Here is a 20,042-nt window from a genome sequence, read left to right as displayed (position 1 = left end):
GGTATTATGATAATGCTAAGTGTCTATGGATACTTAGAAGTATAAACCATTTGGATCTCCTAATTAAAAGAGTAAAATATAATCATAGAGATACTTTTAAAGGCAGTAACATGATTCTACAATGTACATAATCAAAGCAGAGTAACATTTTCAGAGTTTGTATTCAACTTTTTCCTTAAATAAATCCAGTTATTATATCTGTTCACTTAAATAAACTATTTATTCCAGAATAAGATCGCCACTGTTCTGTTCTGTTCCATCATCCCCCCAAGATTGGCCCATCTTGCTCACTCGTGTAGGACTCATGTGGAAGGCCAGAGTCTATAAATCATATGCATACCCCAGGACAGTTCAGACAGAGACTTCACATCTTCGATTCCTCCATTTCAACTTTCTTATCTTTACAATCCCCAGGTGATGGTGGCAAACCATATCTTGAAGGAGAAGCCAATTGACAGAATAGACATTTGGATCCTGGTTCTAATTCCTCATCAAATTTTACAAGTGAGAAAAGCTTGTCACATTGTTCACACTGAATAAAATATTTGAATAATAGAGAGGATATGTCAATCAGAGATTATAAACAGGTATATCTCTTAACTGCTAAATTTTGAATGTATTCCTATAACCTAATCAGTTTTGGAGATCAGGTCTCAGGGATGTGCTAGAACTAGTTCAAACAGGCTCAAAAATCTGATTGTTAAATTTTAGTGTGAGCATTTGCATCTCAGAAACCATCAGAGAGTAAAAATTCTGATTTGATTCATTGTTATTGATTGTCTAGTCTTAAGGAAGTGATGGAGAAAAGATCAGTAATGCAAATCAAACTTAAAAGTGCATCATATATATGTTTTTCCTCCCAGAGAGCAAGTGTTAAACACTTACCAGCATACCACTGCCAGGTTTACATAGTACAGTGACTTTCTGTTCCCAGATTATTTATTTGGGTACTGCCCAAACATACCAGAATATTTATAAGATATTTGTCTTTATTTGGTACCATGTAGTATGACCTGAGATTATGGGATGGAAGTAGAAAAGTCTGAGATTTGTCTGTGGAGCAATTCTGTACTCTTCCACATTGTTATTTCACCTGAAAACTATCTAATAGACTAGCATCAAAGAAATTGTTGGATTTACTCCTATGAAGGACTCTAACTAGTATTATATAATAGAAAGAGAACCAGTGTAGAAATTAGGAAGTGTAGATATAGTCCTGGCTCTGACATGAGTTTGTATTGGGACTGGGGGCAATAATAGCAATCTACTTTATATGTACTTTAAGGTGCATGCTCTCTCTATTACCCCTCTGTAAGGAAGATAGTATCCCCATTTTACAGTTGAAGAAATTGAGGCTTAGAGAGGGGAAGTGATTTGCCTAGGGTTGCACAAAATATTAGAGTCAGGATTGGAACCCAAGTCTTTTTATTTTAACACCTCAACTCTTTTTACTCTGTCACATTCTCCCCAGATCCTGGTTTCTTCATCTATAAAATGAGAGGGGTGAATTAAAAGATCTACTAAATTTCGTTTCCAACTCCAAAATTCTGTAATTTTCACCTTATTTTGAACTGAATTTTAAAACAATTTGGGAAAGTTCTTGCAGCAAATACTAGCTCTACCACAAGAGTTCTTAACCTGTCATGGTCTCCTCTGGCCACCAAGTCCTTCTTAGGATAATGTCAATTGCATAAACTATAATACATAGAATGACAATGATTACATCAAATAACAATTATCTTTGATAATTGGAATTCTGATCAACACAATGACCAATCACAATTCTGGAGGATTCATATGAAACATGCTGCTCAATACCTGATAGAAAAGTGATAGGCTCAGAGGGCAGATTGAGACATATTTGGAGAGTTATGGCCAATGCTGGAATTTTTTTTTTACTAGATGTGTTTAGAAAAAGGGGTCTTGTTTTTTGTGTTTTCTCAGTTGAAGGGATAGGGTTGGGGTACTGAGAGGGGGAGAAAGCAGATCTTCATTTGAAAAGAAAAGAAAATTTGAAGTGAATTTATCAAAAACAACTTTTTTAAAGTTCACAGACCTCTAGTTAAAAACTCTAGGGCAGGCATCGGCAACCTTTTTGGCCGTGAGATCCATAAACGCCACATTTTTAAAAATGTAATTTCATGAGAGCCGTACAGTGCTCACAGTGCGCTCCTGTAACAGCGCCTGAAAAAAAATTGACTTTATGGCTCCTGCAGAAAGAGCCATATCTGGCCCTCGAAAGAGCCAGATATGGCTTGAGAGCCATACATTGCCGACCCCCGCTCTAGGGTTACACAGATTTTCCCCACAATTAATGAGCTAAATTGGGTACACTAAACTTAAGCTTTGGGTAGGTAAAGTAATTTTACACTGTAAAACTGCCTCCTTCCTCTAAGCTCTCCCACCCCATACCCATCCCCTTTGAAAAATCAGGAGTGGGGGGGTGGGAAGGGGAGAGAAATACACTAACTTGTACTTTCTGGCTTTGTGTTTTACTAAGTTCTATAGGCTTTCTATAGAAATAAGCATTTTTGTCTAGTTTTAATCATTATAAACCAAGTCACACAAGCATTGTTTAAACAACTTTGCTCTGAATGCTCTAGTCAGGGTTTCCAGCACTTCATCCCCAAACCAAAAACCCTTTTCTGTCCAAGTCTGGAATTTCCTGTGGAAGGGAGTAAAGAAACACCTAATTGCTTTCAAGGAAAACAGATTTGAAAATTCAGGGACAGCTGCTGAGCATATTGTAAAATCTGCTCTTGGCTCCTGACCAGGAGGACCCCCTTCTTCACTGCTGGCTGTGTCTGGGATGGCAGAGGGTATCATCCGGCTTGGCAGATCAGAAGCACTAACCAACTGATACCAGGAACCACAAAGTGGAATCTGCTGCCTTTCCCCTTATACCCATACTTGGAAAGGTACCCCAGAAAAGCAAGTAGGTTTCATAAGAAGAGCAGAGATATATCTATCAGGTGATCTGGTAGCTTTAATTGGTCTGGGGAGGAAAGAGGATGCAGTGGAAAAACTGTATTGACAATGGCAACAACTTTAGCAGAATGCTAAAGGATCTTTGACCTTAATTTTAATATGACAGTGGAGACATAACTGTGGCTGTCAGGTGCCTGGTTTTAAGACACATATTTGTGCACACACATGCCCACAAACACATACACACAGATTTGTGTGGTTGGAGAGTATCTATAAGGAAAATTAAATCATAGCCTCATAGATCTAGAGCTAGAAGGGGCCTCAGAGGCTATTTCTAATTCAATTCTTTTCTCTTACAGGTGAGGAAACTGAAGAATGGGTAAGTTTAACCATGCATTAATTATCATCAGAGTCAAGTTTAAAACCCAGGTCCCTTGACTCCAGAACCATTATTTGTTTGTTTGTTTTTAAATGAGAGAAGATACTGGGAACAAGAGGGAAAGTCTCTTTTTTAAATACTATAAATCTAGGTTGTCCTGATTCTTGGGAATCCTAGCTGTGCCTCTTTTTCTTTACTAAGTTGATTTATAAAACCAGAAAATGGGAGACAACAGTAAACTTCATTTCCTCTAATACTAACCTGAAATATTTGTAAGTCATTGGATTTTCTATATTTTATTAACATAGGAATTTGATCAGTCTTTTCGATGTTCCACAGTCTAACAGTAGTATCCTGAAATTCCAAAAACAATATTCATTACACAGCACATCTAAGTTACCATAGAGACCATCTTGTTTTTAAAACTCCATTTCATGTGAATTAAAACAACTCTGAGATACCAGCTCATACCTATCAGATTGGTCAATATGACAATAAAGGGAAAATGACAAATTTGGGGGGGGTGGATATGGCAAAATTGGGACACTAATGCATTGCTGGTGGAGTTGTGAACTGGCCCAACCATTCCAGAGGGAAATTTGGAATTATGCCCAAAGGGCTATAAAAGAATGCATACCCTTTGATCCAGCAATACTGCTACTAGGTCTATATCCCAAAGACCTTTTTTTTAATGGTAAAGGACCTCTCTATACAAAAAATATTTATAGCTGCTCTTTTTGTGGTGGCAAAGAATTGGAAACTAAAGGGATGTCCCTCAACTGGGGAAGAGCTAAACAAATTGTGGTGTATGATGTGATAGAATACTATTGTGCTGTAAGGAATGATGAACAGGATGATTTCAGAAAGACCTACGTGAACTGATGCAGAGTGTTATAAATAAGCAGAACCAGGAAAACATCACAATAACAGCAATACTGTAGAATGATCAACTCTGATAGACTTAGCTATTATCGGCAATACAGTGGTCCAAGACAATTCTGAGGGACTCGTGACAAAGAACGCTACCCTCCTCCAGAGAAAAACCTGTTGTAGTCAGAATTCAGATGAAAGCATACAATTTTTCAGTTGTTTATATGGTTTTATGTTTGAGTTTTTTTATATTATTCACTTCAAAAATGAATAATATGGAAACATGTTTTGCATGATGATACATGTATAACCCAGACTGAATTGCTTGTCAGCTCCGGGGGGAGGACAAAAGGGAGGGAGACAACTTGGAAGGGCTCAAGGGCATCAGAAAGTTCCTTCAGTCACCTACCATTTTGCCACAGACAGTGATAACTTCCAGAGGAATTTCGTTATTTTGCTGCTGGGGTTTTGGTTGGCCAAGAACCTGAGTGATATTGACTGGATAGCACCCCAGCCAGGCTAGTAGCAGAATCATGTTTTGGACTCTACCTGACCCAAGGAATTCCTGCTTCTGATTCACAGCTATGCCCATAACCACACTAAAAGGTCTACTCTGGCCATCCAAGTACTGATTCAGATTTTCAGTGTTCCCCGTATTGCTAGTGGAATTTACTGTTTTCCATAGCAATGCAACAAAGGCTTTTACAAAATGTTGAAAATTAAGAGAGCCAACAACAAAAAAAGAAAGAAAAAAGGATCACAGTCTATAGTGTTTCAAGAAATAACTTCCTAAGCAAAGGTCCACTAGACACCCCCAAATAATGCTTTTGGCTCAAAAAGTAATAGAGTTATATCACTTTAAAACTCTCGTTTTTAAGTAAAAAATCCCCGGGTCCTCCTAGATTAATCTAAATTTTATTTTATTAAGAAAAAAAATCAACCTGCTATTTTTTTCATAGGTGATTCCTAGGCTGCTTTTAATGATTTAATTATATTGTGTGCTCATGCCCTTCGATCATCAGCTGGGAAGAAATTACTAACTGTTCACTGGGAAAATCAACTGTTTTTTGGTTAAGAAGTCACTTTCACCTTGCTCCAATCCCTAAGATTCTGTGCTGCCATTTACTAAGAGAAATACAAAAACTCTGGTCTCTCTTATCACTTTCCATTCCCTAAGCATCTCAAGTCTTTTGTTGTGCTCCCTGCTGCCAAAGTGCCCTACAGAAAACCCCTATTTTGTTGTTAACAAACTTCACTTCATACTCACATTCTTTCCATCTTCTTGCCATCTCAGGACCTTGCCCCTCCCAGAAAGACACAGTATCCCAGGCCACCCTCCCTAGATCTGGCATTGGCACCCTCAATCTGGATGATGAGTAGACATTCTTCTTGCTCACTTACTCCTCATTACCATTTCCATATCCTTCAATTACCACCATCTCCAAGTAACCTCTCCTCCTACGAAGTTCACTCCATCCATCTTTCTTACTCTTATCTAAATCTCATTTGCTGTTGCTTACTGGTGCCAAGGTCATTCTTGCTCTTTTCCCAAAGAATTCAGCACTGGGCTCTCAGTCTTCCTCACCACCCCACACCCTGCCTTTACATTTCAGGACTTCAATATGCCAAAAATATTCAGTCTTATTGAGCCAGGAATCTGTAATTTCTCTCTCTCAGACCATAACCTCCTACTCATTTATTTTTCACTTTTTAAAACTCCTAAACCTGTTCTTCATCCATAGTCACCCATCTAGTCACATGTTACCCCATCTCAGACTCACTCTACCTCTACTGCTCTATCTTCACTTTTCTCTATCCTAGCCAACTATCTCTTCATTTGCCTCCAGGCTACATTCCTCAGACAGCTGGTCTCCATCATGCTCCTGGTTGAGTACTTCCCCTCCTCCGCCATCCACCTTTTCAGTTTCTGTTGTGTATGGTCTTCCCCCCAGTATAAGGCAAGCTCCATGAGGACAACCACTGTCTTTTAAAGTCTTTCTATGTATCTCCAGGGCTTAGCACCATGTCTAGCACATAGTAAGCATTTAATAAATGTTTACTGGATGACTGACTTTCCCCCCTTATCTTGACCCTATAATTAACCAGTTCAAATTTACACTGTGCTCTACCCTCAAATACCTTATTCCTTTATCCTGTTGATATTTATAGTTTGCCAAACCCCAACCCTCATTACCCCTACAATCTGTCTTTTTTTAACTTCTACCTGAGTGCTAGAAAAAGTCATATAATGAAGCTACACAGCTATGTAATCTAATTTCAACTTGGCCCTCCTTCAGGCATAGGAATCCTTTTATTCCTCCCTGATGAATTCTCCCACTATCCACAGCAACTATTTCAAATCTCTTCTCTCCTCAAAATACCTGTGCAATTCCCTCCTACCTCTATTTCAGCAAAGGACCTCACCTTCTTTGTTGAAAAAAAAAATAGAAGTCATCCAGTTTGAACTCCCTCTTCTCCTCAATTCTAGATCTTAAAATCCCTTTATATCATCCCCCTTTTTCCTCTAATTTTCTCTAGTCTCTTAACAAGGAGGAAGTTCTTCTCTTTGCCAAGTTCAAGGCCTCTACTGGCACTCATCTCATTCCTCTCTGGCTTCTCTTTTTATTTCTTTTATTTTTCCTTAAGGAGAGGGAGAGGAAAGGAAAAAGAAAGGGAAAGAAAGAGAGGGAGAGAAGGAAATGGAAAGGAGAGGGAGAGGGGAAAGAGTTCTGTTTTCTCTTGGAGTCTGCCACCACTAGTCATTCTCTGTTTCTTTCTATCACTCCATCTCTCTAACCTTTGAGCTCTCCTTATCTACTCCTTCCCTTCTTGATGCCTACAAACATTCTCATCCTCAAAAAACATATCCTTGATCCTGCCATCCTTTCAATCTATTTCATCTCCCTTTTGCATGTAAATTCCTAGAAAAAGATCATTCGCACTCATGACTGGCATTTCCTTACTTCCCTCTCCTTTGCAATATGATTGATGATACCCACACACACACACTTGATAAAACCTGCTCTCTCCAAGATTATCAACAATCTCTTAACTATTAAATCAATCAAACAAGCTTTTATTAAAAGCCTACTATGAAAAGCCCTGAAGATTTTTTTTTCTTTCTTGAGCTCTCTGCAGCTTTTGATTTTATTGAATAGCCCTCTCCTCTGAAATACTCTTTCCTTCCTTAGGTTCTATGATATCACTGTCTCTTGAATCTCTGTTTAATTGTCTGAATTCTCCTTTATCTCATCTGTGATGTTCTGTCTCATTTGTGGAATCACCCTCCATGCTCCACTCCTTAAGTGTGGTTGTACTCAAGTTGTTCTCTCTTGAGAAGCTGTTCCTCTCTTTCAGTGATCTCGTGAACTCCCATTGATTCAATGATCTCTGACAATAACTCCCAAATTTACATACCTAGCTTTATCAGTCTCCTGAACTCCTCTCACGTTACTAATTGCTTGTCAGATGGCCTCACCCATATATCCTACAGTCATTACAAGCTTACCATGTTCAAAATGGGACTTACTGCCTTCGCTCCAAATCTGTCCTTCCTTCTAAATTTCCAATTTCTCTTAAGGATACTACCATCCTGGTTAGTCAGGTTGGCAACCTATGAGTTATCCTCAACTCTTCCTCACTCCCCCTAAGCAACCAGTTGCCAGGTCTTATGGATTCTACCTTCACATAGTGTCTCTTATTGTATCTCTCCCCTTCTCTCCATTCACAAAACTACCACCCTACTTAAGGCTCTCATCACTTCTTACCTGAACTATTACAATAGTCTCTTTATTGGTCTCATGCTTTCCAATCTTTTTCTTCTTGAATCCATCTACAAATGCCAAATTGACATTTCTAAAGCACAGGTCTGACTACATCATTCTCCTGTTCCATAAGCTTCAGGAGCTTCCTCTTGCCTCCTAAAAACAAATACGGATTCCTCTATTTAACATTTAAAAGCCTGTTACAATATGGGTGCTCCCTATCTTTGCTGACTTCCTATTACTCTCTCTCATACCCATACCAACTACATTACAGCCAACCTTGCTTACTTGCTAATGTCTATACATGACATTCCACCTCCTATATCTAAGCATTTGCAAAGTCTGTCTCCAGTGCCTAGAATGCCATTTTCCTCACTTCCACCTTGTTGGAGTCACTAGTTCCCTTCAGAGCTCTGCTAAGGCATGACCTCCCACTGATTGGCCCAGTAGATCCCCACAGCTATTAGTGCTACCCCTGCTCTAGAAATTACTATGCATATATTTTATATTTACTTATCCATGTATGTATATATACACACATATACATAAATTATACATGTTGTATGCCTCCCAGTGGAATGTTTCTTAAGGCTTGAGGGTGAACTAATCAGACTGGTTGTGTCTTTTTTAACTAATCCTATTCAAAGTTAATTGATTTTTGTCCTGTAACCACCTAAGTCATGAGTCTTTGTCTCTGGACTTCATTCAGAAATTTAGCTGACCTGTAATGGGCTAAGTTCAAAAATCCAGTTCTCCTGTTAATCACTGTTCTATTCTTGTGCCACGGAAATTTGTTACCCTTGAAGGAGACAAGTGGACACCAGGGAATCTGGTCTACTATCTTTATACCACCAAGCTATCCTTCAAGGATGTCTGGCTTGTTAACCAGAAAAGGTCTGGTTTGCTATCTCTGTCCTTGCAGATGCAGCTGAAATCAAACAATGAACACTTCTTAGTCACAGGAGGGAAAGAGGGGCATGTTGCTAGTCCTCATTCCCAATTTCCATCCAATCACATTTTCTTCCATTTATAATATGAACCTTCCTATTTTCTATACTCCTCAAAACTATGAAAGAGAGTTAGCCCCACTCCTTCAGGGTCTTAACTTTGCTGGAGAAACTGAGATCCTGTGTCTTGGTAAATTTGTGCTTTACTAATAAATTGATTGTGCTTAGGACTTTGTGCCTCAGTCTACCTTGATTTTAACTGTTACAAGGAAAAAGGACTCTTTCGTTGCTTTTGTCTTTGAATCTTCAGTGCCAACCTACTACAGTGCTTTGCACGTAATAAGTGTTTAATAAATACTTGCTGAGTTTAATTGAATTAAGTTCCCCCTGTTGCAGGCTGTCCAAGGAAGTCTATGAATATTATGGATTACTTAACCAAGTTGAAGGAGTGGTATAAAGTATGGACTTGTTGGGTAATTAAGAAGACAACTGAATTCTCCAGAAAGTGACTGAATCTTCACAAGGAGATTTGCAGAGGGGAAGAGACTAAGAAATTAATTTACAGCTATATAAGCATTTGTCTCCAAATCAATGAAGTAAGAATGACCTCTAAGGTCCTTTCTAGCTTTATATTCTATGATTTTAAATGAAAGTATTTTAAGTCAGCCAGTGTCATTAACATAACCTAAGAATAAATAAATCTGGATTGAATTTATAGGCAAAAGGAGATTCAGAGTTCCCCATTCACTGTCTGCAGTAGATTTTTCCAGCCAAAAATTTTCTCCACACACTATAAATAAATAAATGAATTAATAAATGTATAAATGTGTAAATGTGTATATATATATAATTTTAGCTAATGCAATAGAGATTAGGAATTGATGAAATGTTTGTAAAGTTTTACCTTTGAAGCAGAAACAACCCATTTTCTGTTGTTGCTAATTGCAACATCCATCACCCAGTCTTCATGTCCCTGCAGGAAAGGGAAACTTAACTGGACCCCAAAGTAAAAGCTTTCTTACTTTTATAACAGAATAAAACTAGTATCAGTAACTCTCATAATGGCCTTATACTAAAATGAAAGCAATAAATTCTACTTCTTTTACTTAATCAAAGCTATTTTTCATGTTACAGAAATATTAAAAAGGCTTAAAAGAAATTTAAAGATTATACTCCTTTGAATTATTTTTGAAAATACTACATATATATTCTGAAAAACAGATGAAGAAGAAAGTGATATTTAAACAACCTTTTTGTAAACCTGCCCTTTTAAAGAAACCTGCAATTATCATTCATATTAGCATTCAGATTATGTAACAGTTGGTAGAGTATAGGAGGAAAGGACTTACAAGCATATTTAAAGAATCTCAGAATCAGAAAGTATTTCAGAAACCATATCCTACCTTGGAGTCAAACAAGAATCTCCTCTACAATATCCTGGATAAGTGGTCCTCCAATCACTCATTGAGGACCTCCAGTGAGGGGAAACCCACTACTTCTACCAATTAATATAGAATTAGAGGGTCCTCTAGAATAGGGGTTGGCAACCTTTTTGGCCGTGAGAGCCATAATCGCCACATTTTTTAAAATGTAATTTCGTGAGAGCCGTATAGTGCTCACAGTGCGCGCTCCTGTAACAGCGCCTGAAAAAAAAATTGACTTTATGGCTCCTGCAGAAAGAGCCATATCTGGCTTGAGAGCCATACGTTGCCAGCCCCTGCTCTAGAAGCAAAAGTGACCAGGCCTTTTAAGTTTGACTTTGAAACATCCAAGCCTTCATCCATTTTAACATTTAAGATTATTTTACCTTAACCCTTATTTGTAACCTCACAGTTTGCCACAGGTTCATCTGCATGAAGGAGAACTTTTAGTTTGGGTTGCTAAAAATAATTAATATTCCTTTTTTTTACATACATTTCTGACATTGAATGTTGAATCTAAAAGGCTAAAGGAGATGATTTCAGAGAAACCTGGGAAGACTTATATGAATGGATGCAAAGTGAAATGGCAGAATGAGGAAAACAATTTATACAATAACAATGCTGTAAAGATAGACAACTTCGAAAAGCTTAGGAACTCTGATCAGAATAAGGACTAACCATTATTCCAGACAAATCAAAATCAAACATGCTACCCACCTCCTAGTAGAGAGGTGATGGGCTCAAAGTAAAGATAGAAATGTAGGGTTTTCTAGAGATTTATTTTGTTTGACTATGCATAGCTATAACGTAAGTTTTGTTTTGCTTTCTTTCTTGGAGTACTAGGGGGGAGGGAGGAGAAGGTGGTAAGAGGAAGAGAAGGTAGATTTTTGTTGACTTTTAAAATACTAATTTAAATTTTTTAAAAACTAAAAGGGTTCTTCACTTCATGCATATAGGTGATATAGTGGGAAAGAGGCTATTTAGACATACCAATTTTAAGTAGTCACTTTGCTTCTGATTAACAGGCTTTGAATATGGATTAATAAGCCATTATGAAAGTATACATGTAATACTACATACTATCCTTCAGTCTTCATAATTCATGGGATCCTAGGATTATAGATTTAGAGCTGGAAGGAACTTTAGAGGCTGAATTCAACCCTCTCATTTCTTACAGATGAGGAAATTGAAATTATGGGGAAATTAATGATTCATTCATACTATTGACATTTAACCCTCTGAGCAACACATAGAAGTCAAAAACGGGTCTTGCTATTTCTAAGCATTCCTCTACATGTAACCTTCCAGCTCCAAGACTTAACTTTAAGTCTGAAATGCTTTCAGATTGAACAAAATTGGGCTCAGACTAAATAGAAGTACATGATGTGCTTGGAACTCCTGTCTTTAGCTGCCAGCTAGACATTTTGGTTCTTCAAGACACTTAACAGTCCAGCCCTAATGAAGGTGTACAGGTGCTGATGCTCAGAAAAAGAACACGCTATTCAAGTAGAGATCATTCTCTTTGATCTTCAGAAAAAGGCTGGACAGTGGGCTTATTCTCCGAGGATTAGACTCATCTACATAAAAGTCTAGCTCCATTTTTCTACTGGGCATCTACAACCAAACCAGTCTCTTCACTGCCCTCTAATCATGTGTGTTATTTGCATGCCATTTTGCCTCAGTTCATGCAGTTGCCCCACTTGGCATGTCTTCTTCTTTCTCCTCTGTTTAGTGCAGTGATTCCCAAAGTGGGCGCCACCACCCACTGGTGGGTGCTGCAGCGATCCAGGGGAGCGGTGATGGCCACAGGTGCATTTATCTTTCCTATTAATTGCTATTAAAATTTTTAAAAATTTAATTTCCAGGGGTGCTAAGTAATATTTTTTCTGGAAAGGGGGTAGTAAGCCAAAAAAGTTTGGGAACCACTGGTTTAGTGGAATGTTCAACATCCTTTAACATCCAGTGATCTCTCCCATATTCCTTTATTTACTAACTCTCCCCACTCCCAACTTTTTAATCTCTCTCCTCCTTCATGGTCCAGCTCAACTTCTACGTCCTTCATGAAATTCTCCCCCTCCCCTTTTAAATCCTCAAACTGGAAAAGATCTTTTTCTTCTCAATTATTTCAAAAGCTCTATGTCTTTTCCCCCTATTTCATTCTAAGTGGTATCATCCTAATTTATATATTTGTCATGTCTTCCCTATTCAATTGTAAGTTCCATGAGAAAAGGAATTGCATCTGCTTTCATCTTTCCATCATCAGAACCAAGCACAGGATCTAGCACATGATAAGTGCTTCAAAAATTTTGCTGAATTGAACTATTTTTGGCAATCTGTAACTCTTTATGTCCTCATATCTGGTATACTGTAATATAAGGACTGCATCTGACTCCTCTTTGCATTCCCCAGGGAACCTGTCATTCAATAAACTTTGGCAGATAGATGACTAGTATCATGCTCATAAACCACAAGTTAATTTTTGCAAAGATAAACCAACTACATGTATTACAGAGAAAAATCAAACTTATTGTAGTTCAACCTCCCCATTTTGCAGCTGAGGAAACTGAGTACCCAAGAGGAAACAATCCATAATAAAATCCAACACTGATATTTAAATCTTGAAATCCTGCTTCAGTATCTTATCCACAAATAGTCATTTGTATGAAGCTTCTTTCTAACTAATATCAGTAAATTGGTACCTTTAAAATACACTTTTTATATCCTCCGGCCACATCCCAGACAGTTATCGTTTTGTCATATGATCCAGACACAATAAGTGAGGCTGAAACACAAAATTGGAAATTCATGGGCTTTTTTCAGGGAGTCATCTCTCCTCTACTAAGTCAAACTAGCTGAGTGACCTTTAATGACAGCCTCTTATTAGTCATACTTCAAAAAGATGCTGAAAACCTCTGTCTGGTTTGGCTGAAAGACTGATTCATATCTCTATTAACATGACAACAGAGGACATAATCAAAAAGCACTGGGAAGAAAATTCTGACTTGGAGATTTAATGTTTTATTTTAGTAGTAAAAATATTAAACCAGTCCTTAGCTATTTCTAAGACTTTCTTAGAAACCTAAGCAGATTTATTTTTACCTCCATTTTTCATTAACAAACATTGCGCAAGTAGTAGCTGAAAATCTGAGTTATTGAGGCTTTTGCAGAAGCCTTATGATGATCAGTGAAATGTTTCTTGGCTCCAGACAAATAGGAGGAAGTATTTTCCTGAATAATTTTCTAGTCAATCTCTGATCAAGAGAAACTACAACCATAATTATGGGCAAAAGAAGTCTTGATCAATTAGAATAACATGTAAACACTAGTTTTCAGGAAATCTCATTAAACTCTTGTTATTTTCTAAGGTATTTTTTACTTACAAATCTATACCCTTAGAATGAAAGGAGATACATGCCACATTGCAGCAATTATTAATGACCTTCCCTTGGAATTTCACATAACACTTTGGTAACTTTCTAATAACTGTATGTAATGGTGCTCATTAGTGTGTTTTTATGTCATCTCCCTTCTAGATGCTGAGATCCATGAGGTCAGGGCCTAGATCTTACCTAAATTTTGCATCTTGCCCAGTACCTAGCATAGTATTTAATACTTCAACTGTTCAAAAAATACTTCAAAAAATATATAGCAAACTCTTAACAAATGGTTATTGCAGTGGTTCCCAAACTTTTTTGGCCTACCACCCCCTTTCCAGAAAAAAATATTACTTAGTCTCCTGGAAATTAATTTTTTTAAATTTTAATAGCAATTAATAGGAAAGATAAATGCACTTATGGCCATCACCACCTCCCTGGATTGCTGCAGCACCCACCAGGGGGTGGTAGCGCCCACTTTGGGAATCACTGGGTTATTGAATGAACTCTATTTAAGAAAATGTATTTGAAATCATGATCTAATTACATCTATTTTCATCCCCATATTAGTTCCAAAATTGTAATAATAGTCATTAGAATTCCATCTATTTGATTTAAAGACATTATTCACTCTAGAAGAAATATCTTTTGAGTTCTACTTGGTAACCCAAATCTTAGAACCTATTCCAATGATATCTAGAAAGAATAACCTTCTACTACGTGTGAAAGATATTTTGACTTCACTTCTTTAACATTATTATAGGGAAGGCAATGATTTTGTTGCTGGCAGAAAATGGGGCAATGTGTTGCCACCCTTTTTCTGTCTTGGCCTTACGAACTTATAGAAGGTGGAAGGAATTTTCTCAACTTAAGACAAAGAGCAGACGGGGTCTGAGAGTGGTGCTAAGACAGAAGCAAGCTCAAAAAGGGTTGAAAAAATACATTTGTTCCAAGTCTAAGATCTTCTGGTGGCTACCTAGTGGACGTGAACTCAGATAACAACTAAAGTAGCCCAAAGGCTGCCTGTCCCGAGTGTGAGAAGTTGTACAGCACCTGCAATTCAAGAAAAGACCAGCAGATGGACACTGAAAGCAGCCTGGTAGAAACATGCTTTTTAGATGACCACAAGTCTAACCAGTCTACCTGTTGGAATCCTGCAACTCCAACACATCACCAGATCAGTGGCTATTGGTGGTTCTGCCTGGAAAGTAGCCCCTGGCAAGAGAGGTGGTTCAGAAGGAATGCGGGGCATAATTAATGTTGGGATAGCTAGGTGGCTCAGTGGATAAAACACTGAACCTGGGGTCAGAAAGATCTGAGTTTAAATTCTGTCTCAGAATTAAACTACCTATTGTGACCTTAGGGGAGTCACTTAACCTCTGTCTACCTCAGTTTCCTCATCTGTAAAAAAAAATGAGGAAAATAATAACACCTGCCTTTTGGGGTTGTTTTAAGGGTAAAATGAGATTATAAAGTGTTTAAGCACAATAAGTACTATATAAATGTTAGTTGTTGTTGTGATTATTATTCCCTAGGAATGCTAGTTGCCTTGGCCACACATGCTCCTAGACCATATATTTTCTCCATGTGTGCCTTCTTCATATGTATTCCTTGGACACGTGTGTACTTTCTACCTGTGTTTCCTTTCCCATGTAGATTCCTCATGTCTATGTTTATTCTCACCAGAGGTATAGGAATCTATAAATTTATATATATTACATATATAATATAAATAACAATATTTTAATGGTTACATTTTGCTTTGAACAAGCATATCCTCTTACTGGTTTAGCAAATGGAACATCAGTAGGGGCTGGTGAGCTCTCGGTTTGAGTAGATGGTGACCCAAAGCATGCCCTGAATAAGGGGGAGTTGACAGGGGGACTGCCTGTGGGAGGGTGGGTCACAGGCTATACTCTATTTTCTAGCTCATCTTCAATTCAATAAAATTTAGCAAGCATTGAGCACTGTACCATGTGTAAAACACTGGGCTAGGTGCTAAAGACAAAAGTCAGACAGTCCATACCCTTGTGATGTTGGAAATTTGGGAGTCCTTGAACTACTTTTGAGGTCCCTGACATAAACTTCCTGTGGACATTTAGATCTCTTTCAAACTACATTTCCCATGATCCAACTGGCTTCCTGTCTTACATGATTATGTAAGGCAGTTACATAATAATGTAAACAGAAGGATAAATAGTTAGTGCCTCGGTTGGTACTTCCTCTTTTCTGTCTTGGGAGCCAGAGCCAGGATGGGAGGAGGAGGCAACAGGGGTCAAACTGACTCTTAATAGGCACGTGGCTTTATTTTTCTGATGGATACCAATAAATCCTTTAAAACCATAATATTCTTAAATCTATCCTTTTATATCCATTTTATTTCTTACACCCTCAAGCAGTTTACATTCTACTGGTGGCATACAACATCCCCAGAGAAATAAATACAAAGTAATTTCCAGAAAAATGAGGGATGCAAACAACTAGATGGACCAGGAAAAACCTTTTTTAAAAGGTATTGCTTGATGGGGGCAACTGGGTGGCTCAGTGGATTGAGAGTAAGGTCTAGAGATGGGAGGTCCTCAGACACTTCCTAGTTGTGTGACCCTGGGCAAGTCACTTGACCCCCATTGCCTAGTCCTTACTGCTCTTCTGTCTTGGAACCAGTATATAGTATTGATTCTAAGATGAAAGGTAAAGGTTTAAAAAAAAGGAAAAAGAAGGTTTCACTTGAGCTAGGCTTGAAGGAAGCTAAGTGTGGGGAGAGAAAAGAATTAATTTGTTCTTCTCAGGTAGGACCTTCACCCTAGACCCCATTAAGGAATGGAAATCTGCTTAGGATTCCAGAATAAGACCTCAAGGTCATTTAGTTATTACCACAGGCCCAGTGAGTTGAGAGGCCTCTTAGCTCAAGAAAGAAAACCAGAAGGCTATCCTGCCTCCTTCTCTCCTCTGACCTTTAGGAGTCAGAGAGTCCCTCCTAAGGACATGGCTGTCTCTCTATGACCTTTCCTATCCTGGGTGGAAAATTGGAGTGAAGCTCATGCTATGTAACTTGTTTTCTGATTGGGTAGACTTTTGTGCTTACATTGTAAGTCAGCCCCCAGACGGACAGAGAAGGGAGGGGACCTTGTGTCAGGAATCTAGAAAATGCTTGTATCTGCACCTATGTGTGGGACATTGCCATTAGGGCATGTCCCTTTTCTCATGAGAAAGAAATTGCATTTTCTCCTATTCATTCAGACTCTAAGTTCGTAATTAGAATTTGGTGGGTGGTCATTTTATTTCATCCCACACTTAAGGAACCCAAGAGGCAGAGATGAGCAGGGAGAAAAATCCATAAATGGACAGCTGAGTATGAAAAACAACAAGTAGGTCAGTTTGCCTGAGACACAGAGTGTTAGAGGAAGTAATATGTAATAAATCTGGGAAAGTAGGCTGAAATCAGAAGGCAAAGGGATTTAAATCCCAAACAGAAGAATTTTTATCTTATCGAAGATGTGGAAGGTAGCCCTGAAGCTTCTTGAGCAGGGGAATAACACAGTGAGCCCTGTGTTCTAAGACTATAAATTTAGCAGCTTTGTAGGTAGAAGAATGGAGCTGTGCGTTCTGAAGTGGACCTAAGCCCTGGGAGGCTCCATCTCCTAGGACTCTCTACTGCAACTTTCTCTGACACCTTCCACTTCCTTTGTGGGAGGTGTCTGAGGGAGAATAAAAGAGAAGCATGGATTTTGGTGCCTTTTTTCCCCTAATCTAGGTGGAGAGCTTTGGTTCCTGCTTAGCTACTAGAGAGCTAACTTTCCCCGGCTTTTCCTAAACTTTCCCTTCCTAACCCTAAATAAACCTAACTTTCCCTAGAGTCTAACCTGATTTAATCTGCTTCCTAGCCTACCTACAAAGGACCCTGGTCAAGTCCCAGGCTACCTTCCTTCCCTTCCTTTCCCTCCTTTTTCCCTATAGCAGAGCAAATAGGGGGCAGCTGGGTGGCCCAGTGGATTGAGAGCCAGGCTTAGAGACCTAGAGTCCTAGGTTCAAATCTGGTCTCAGACACTTCCTAGCTGTGTGACCCTGGGCAAGTCACTAAACCCCTTAATGCCTAGCCCTTACTGTTCTTCTGCCTTAGAACCAATATATGGTATTGATTCTAAGATGGAAGGTAAGGGTTAAAAAAAAAAAAAAGAATGGAGAGAATAGATGCAGAGAGATTTAAGTCATGCTGTAATACTTCAGGTGAGAGGTGATGAAGCACTGAATAAGAGTGGTGGACATTATTGGAGAGAAAGGAAGAGATATGAAAAATATGCATTTTCAATAGCAAAATTACAATAGGTATATAATGCTTCCTCTTACTTAGTTCTCCTTTGCTCACATAATGTAGTCACTCTCTGTAATAACCTTGTAGAAGAATTACCCTAGTTTATCATAGATAACAGAGTTATTGAAGAGTTAGATACTTTCCAAAATGGGTTAACATTGTGCCATACATAACTGTTCCAAAGAGATCATGTATTTGTTAAATGATTTTAAAAAAAAAACAACATATATTCACTTCTAGTATTAAATTTGAAATCATGTAAATAGCTCACCATCTCTTGAAAAAAGACAGGAACTGACCGAACCTGTATGACCTTCCATCAGAGTTACACAGGCCCCTTCTTTTCGAAATCCTCCCGCATTTACATCCCAGATTTTTAAGGTTTTGTCCCAAGACGCTGTACACAAGAAATGGCCACTGAAAGTAAAACAGCAATCTGCAACAATGTTGGAATGTGCTCTGAAATACATGTGAAAAACACAGCGAGAGTTATTCTACTCTGGTCAAAGACCTGATGCTCCTCCAGTCCGAGGGTCCTGAGGCAGATATGGCTTCGTTTGAATTTCTATGGGGCGATACTTCTCTAGGCATGGGGACTCTGGAAAATCATTTCAGTCCTTCAGTCATCAAATATTTACTGTGTGCCAAATATTGTCAATTAATCACTAAACAAGTTTTTAAGTGATTACTGGCACTGTGCTTGGCCCTGGGGATACAAGTACAAGAATAAAATGCTGCCTATTTGCAATGCTTTTACATTCTAATGGGAGAGACAAGAATATTTAAAAATACATACGGCATAAATCCAAAGTGAATAAATACAAACATATACTATTTTGGAAATATTGGAAAGAACACAGAACTACTAAAGTAGTCAGAAAAAACAAGTCTTTAATCAGGAGACAGAGAGGTCCAGTAATCAGTTGCTATCTCGGAGCCAAGTGCCAAAAACTAAATATTAAGTGCCCTTTTGTCCTAGTAGTTTCTCCCATTGAATCAAAGTCCTCTCCCAGGTAGCCCAGCCCTTTTGTATCCATTGTAAAGCATCAGCCTCCCCCTGATAATACTGTCTTGGACTTCTCATTTCCTTGTAACCATGGTGATGCCAATCAATCATATTTCCCTGTCCTGAGACCCCAAAAGGTATATAAGTTCTCCAAGTTCTGTTGTTCTTTGGAGAAATCATCTAGCAGTGTGTGCTTTCTCCCAGGGATATATCCTTAAAGTCCATTGTTCAGTCTGAAACTGGTGAGTCTGAGACTTCCCTGGGGTGCATTCTCAAGGGACAGAGGCAGACTTGGGGGTCTCCAGATTTCAAGTTGACAATACAAAGTGGTTGATACAATTAATTTGGGAGGAAGATCACCAGCTGGGAGGGGAGGGGGCAGGAATCAGAAAGGGCTCACATGGAAGATAGTGCTCAAACTATATTTTAAAGGAAGAGAAGGTTTCTGGGAGGCACAAGGAAGAAGGAAAGCATTCCAGACTTGGGGATTGCCAGTGCAAAGTTACAGAGATGGGAACTGAAGTGTCAGGTCTGAGGAACACAGAAGGCTACTTTGATTGGATTACAGAGTTAGAGGTAACAAGTAATAGCCAATGAGGCTAGAAAGATAGGTTGGAGCTATGTTGGCTAGGGTTATAAAAGCTATATAGATTTTGGTCACTGAAAAGATTTTTAAAAGAAAAGCTATAGGAGGCAGCTGGGTAGCTCAGTGGATTGAGAGCCAGGCCTAGAGACAGGAGGTCCTAGGTTCAAATCAGGCCTCAGACACTTCCCAGCTGTGTGACCCTGGGCAAGTCACTTGACCCCCATTGCCTACCCCTACCACTCTACTGCCTTGGAGCCAATACACAGTATTGACTCCAAGACAGAAAGTAAGGGTTTAAAAAAAAAAAGGAAAAAAAAAGAAAAGAAAAGCTATGCAAAAGTATATATATATATATATTATAATGCATAATACATAGAAATATAAAAAAATTATATACACACATAGCTATACACACATCTATACCTACATATATATACACCTATATATATATATAT

The 20,042-nt window shown here is 38.5% G+C and overlaps 1 protein-coding gene across 1 annotated transcript in view; it reads right to left on the bottom strand.

Moving 5' to 3' along the window:
* Positions 1-364: 364 nt before the first annotated feature.
* WDR88 (WD repeat domain 88) overlaps positions 365-20,042 on the bottom strand; it is a 67,787-nt gene continuing 48,109 nt past the window's right edge. Inside the window, exons 7-11 of the mRNA XM_044661449.1 lie at positions 18,267-18,454; positions 13,009-13,091; positions 9,793-9,861; positions 3,569-3,661; positions 365-532 (exon numbers count right to left, since the gene is read on the bottom strand). Of these exons, the coding sequence (XP_044517384.1) occupies positions 365-532; positions 3,569-3,661; positions 9,793-9,861; positions 13,009-13,091; positions 18,267-18,454 (601 nt within the window). The remainder of the gene's footprint in view (positions 533-3,568; positions 3,662-9,792; positions 9,862-13,008; positions 13,092-18,266; positions 18,455-20,042) is intronic.

The sequence above is a fragment of the Gracilinanus agilis genome, chromosome 2 (assembly GCF_016433145.1).
Source record: "Gracilinanus agilis isolate LMUSP501 chromosome 2, AgileGrace, whole genome shotgun sequence".
In the NCBI taxonomy this organism is placed as follows: domain Eukaryota; kingdom Metazoa; phylum Chordata; class Mammalia; order Didelphimorphia; family Didelphidae; genus Gracilinanus; species Gracilinanus agilis.
Note: the sequence above shows the minus strand (reverse complement) of the source record. Positions and strands in the feature narration are given on the sequence as shown.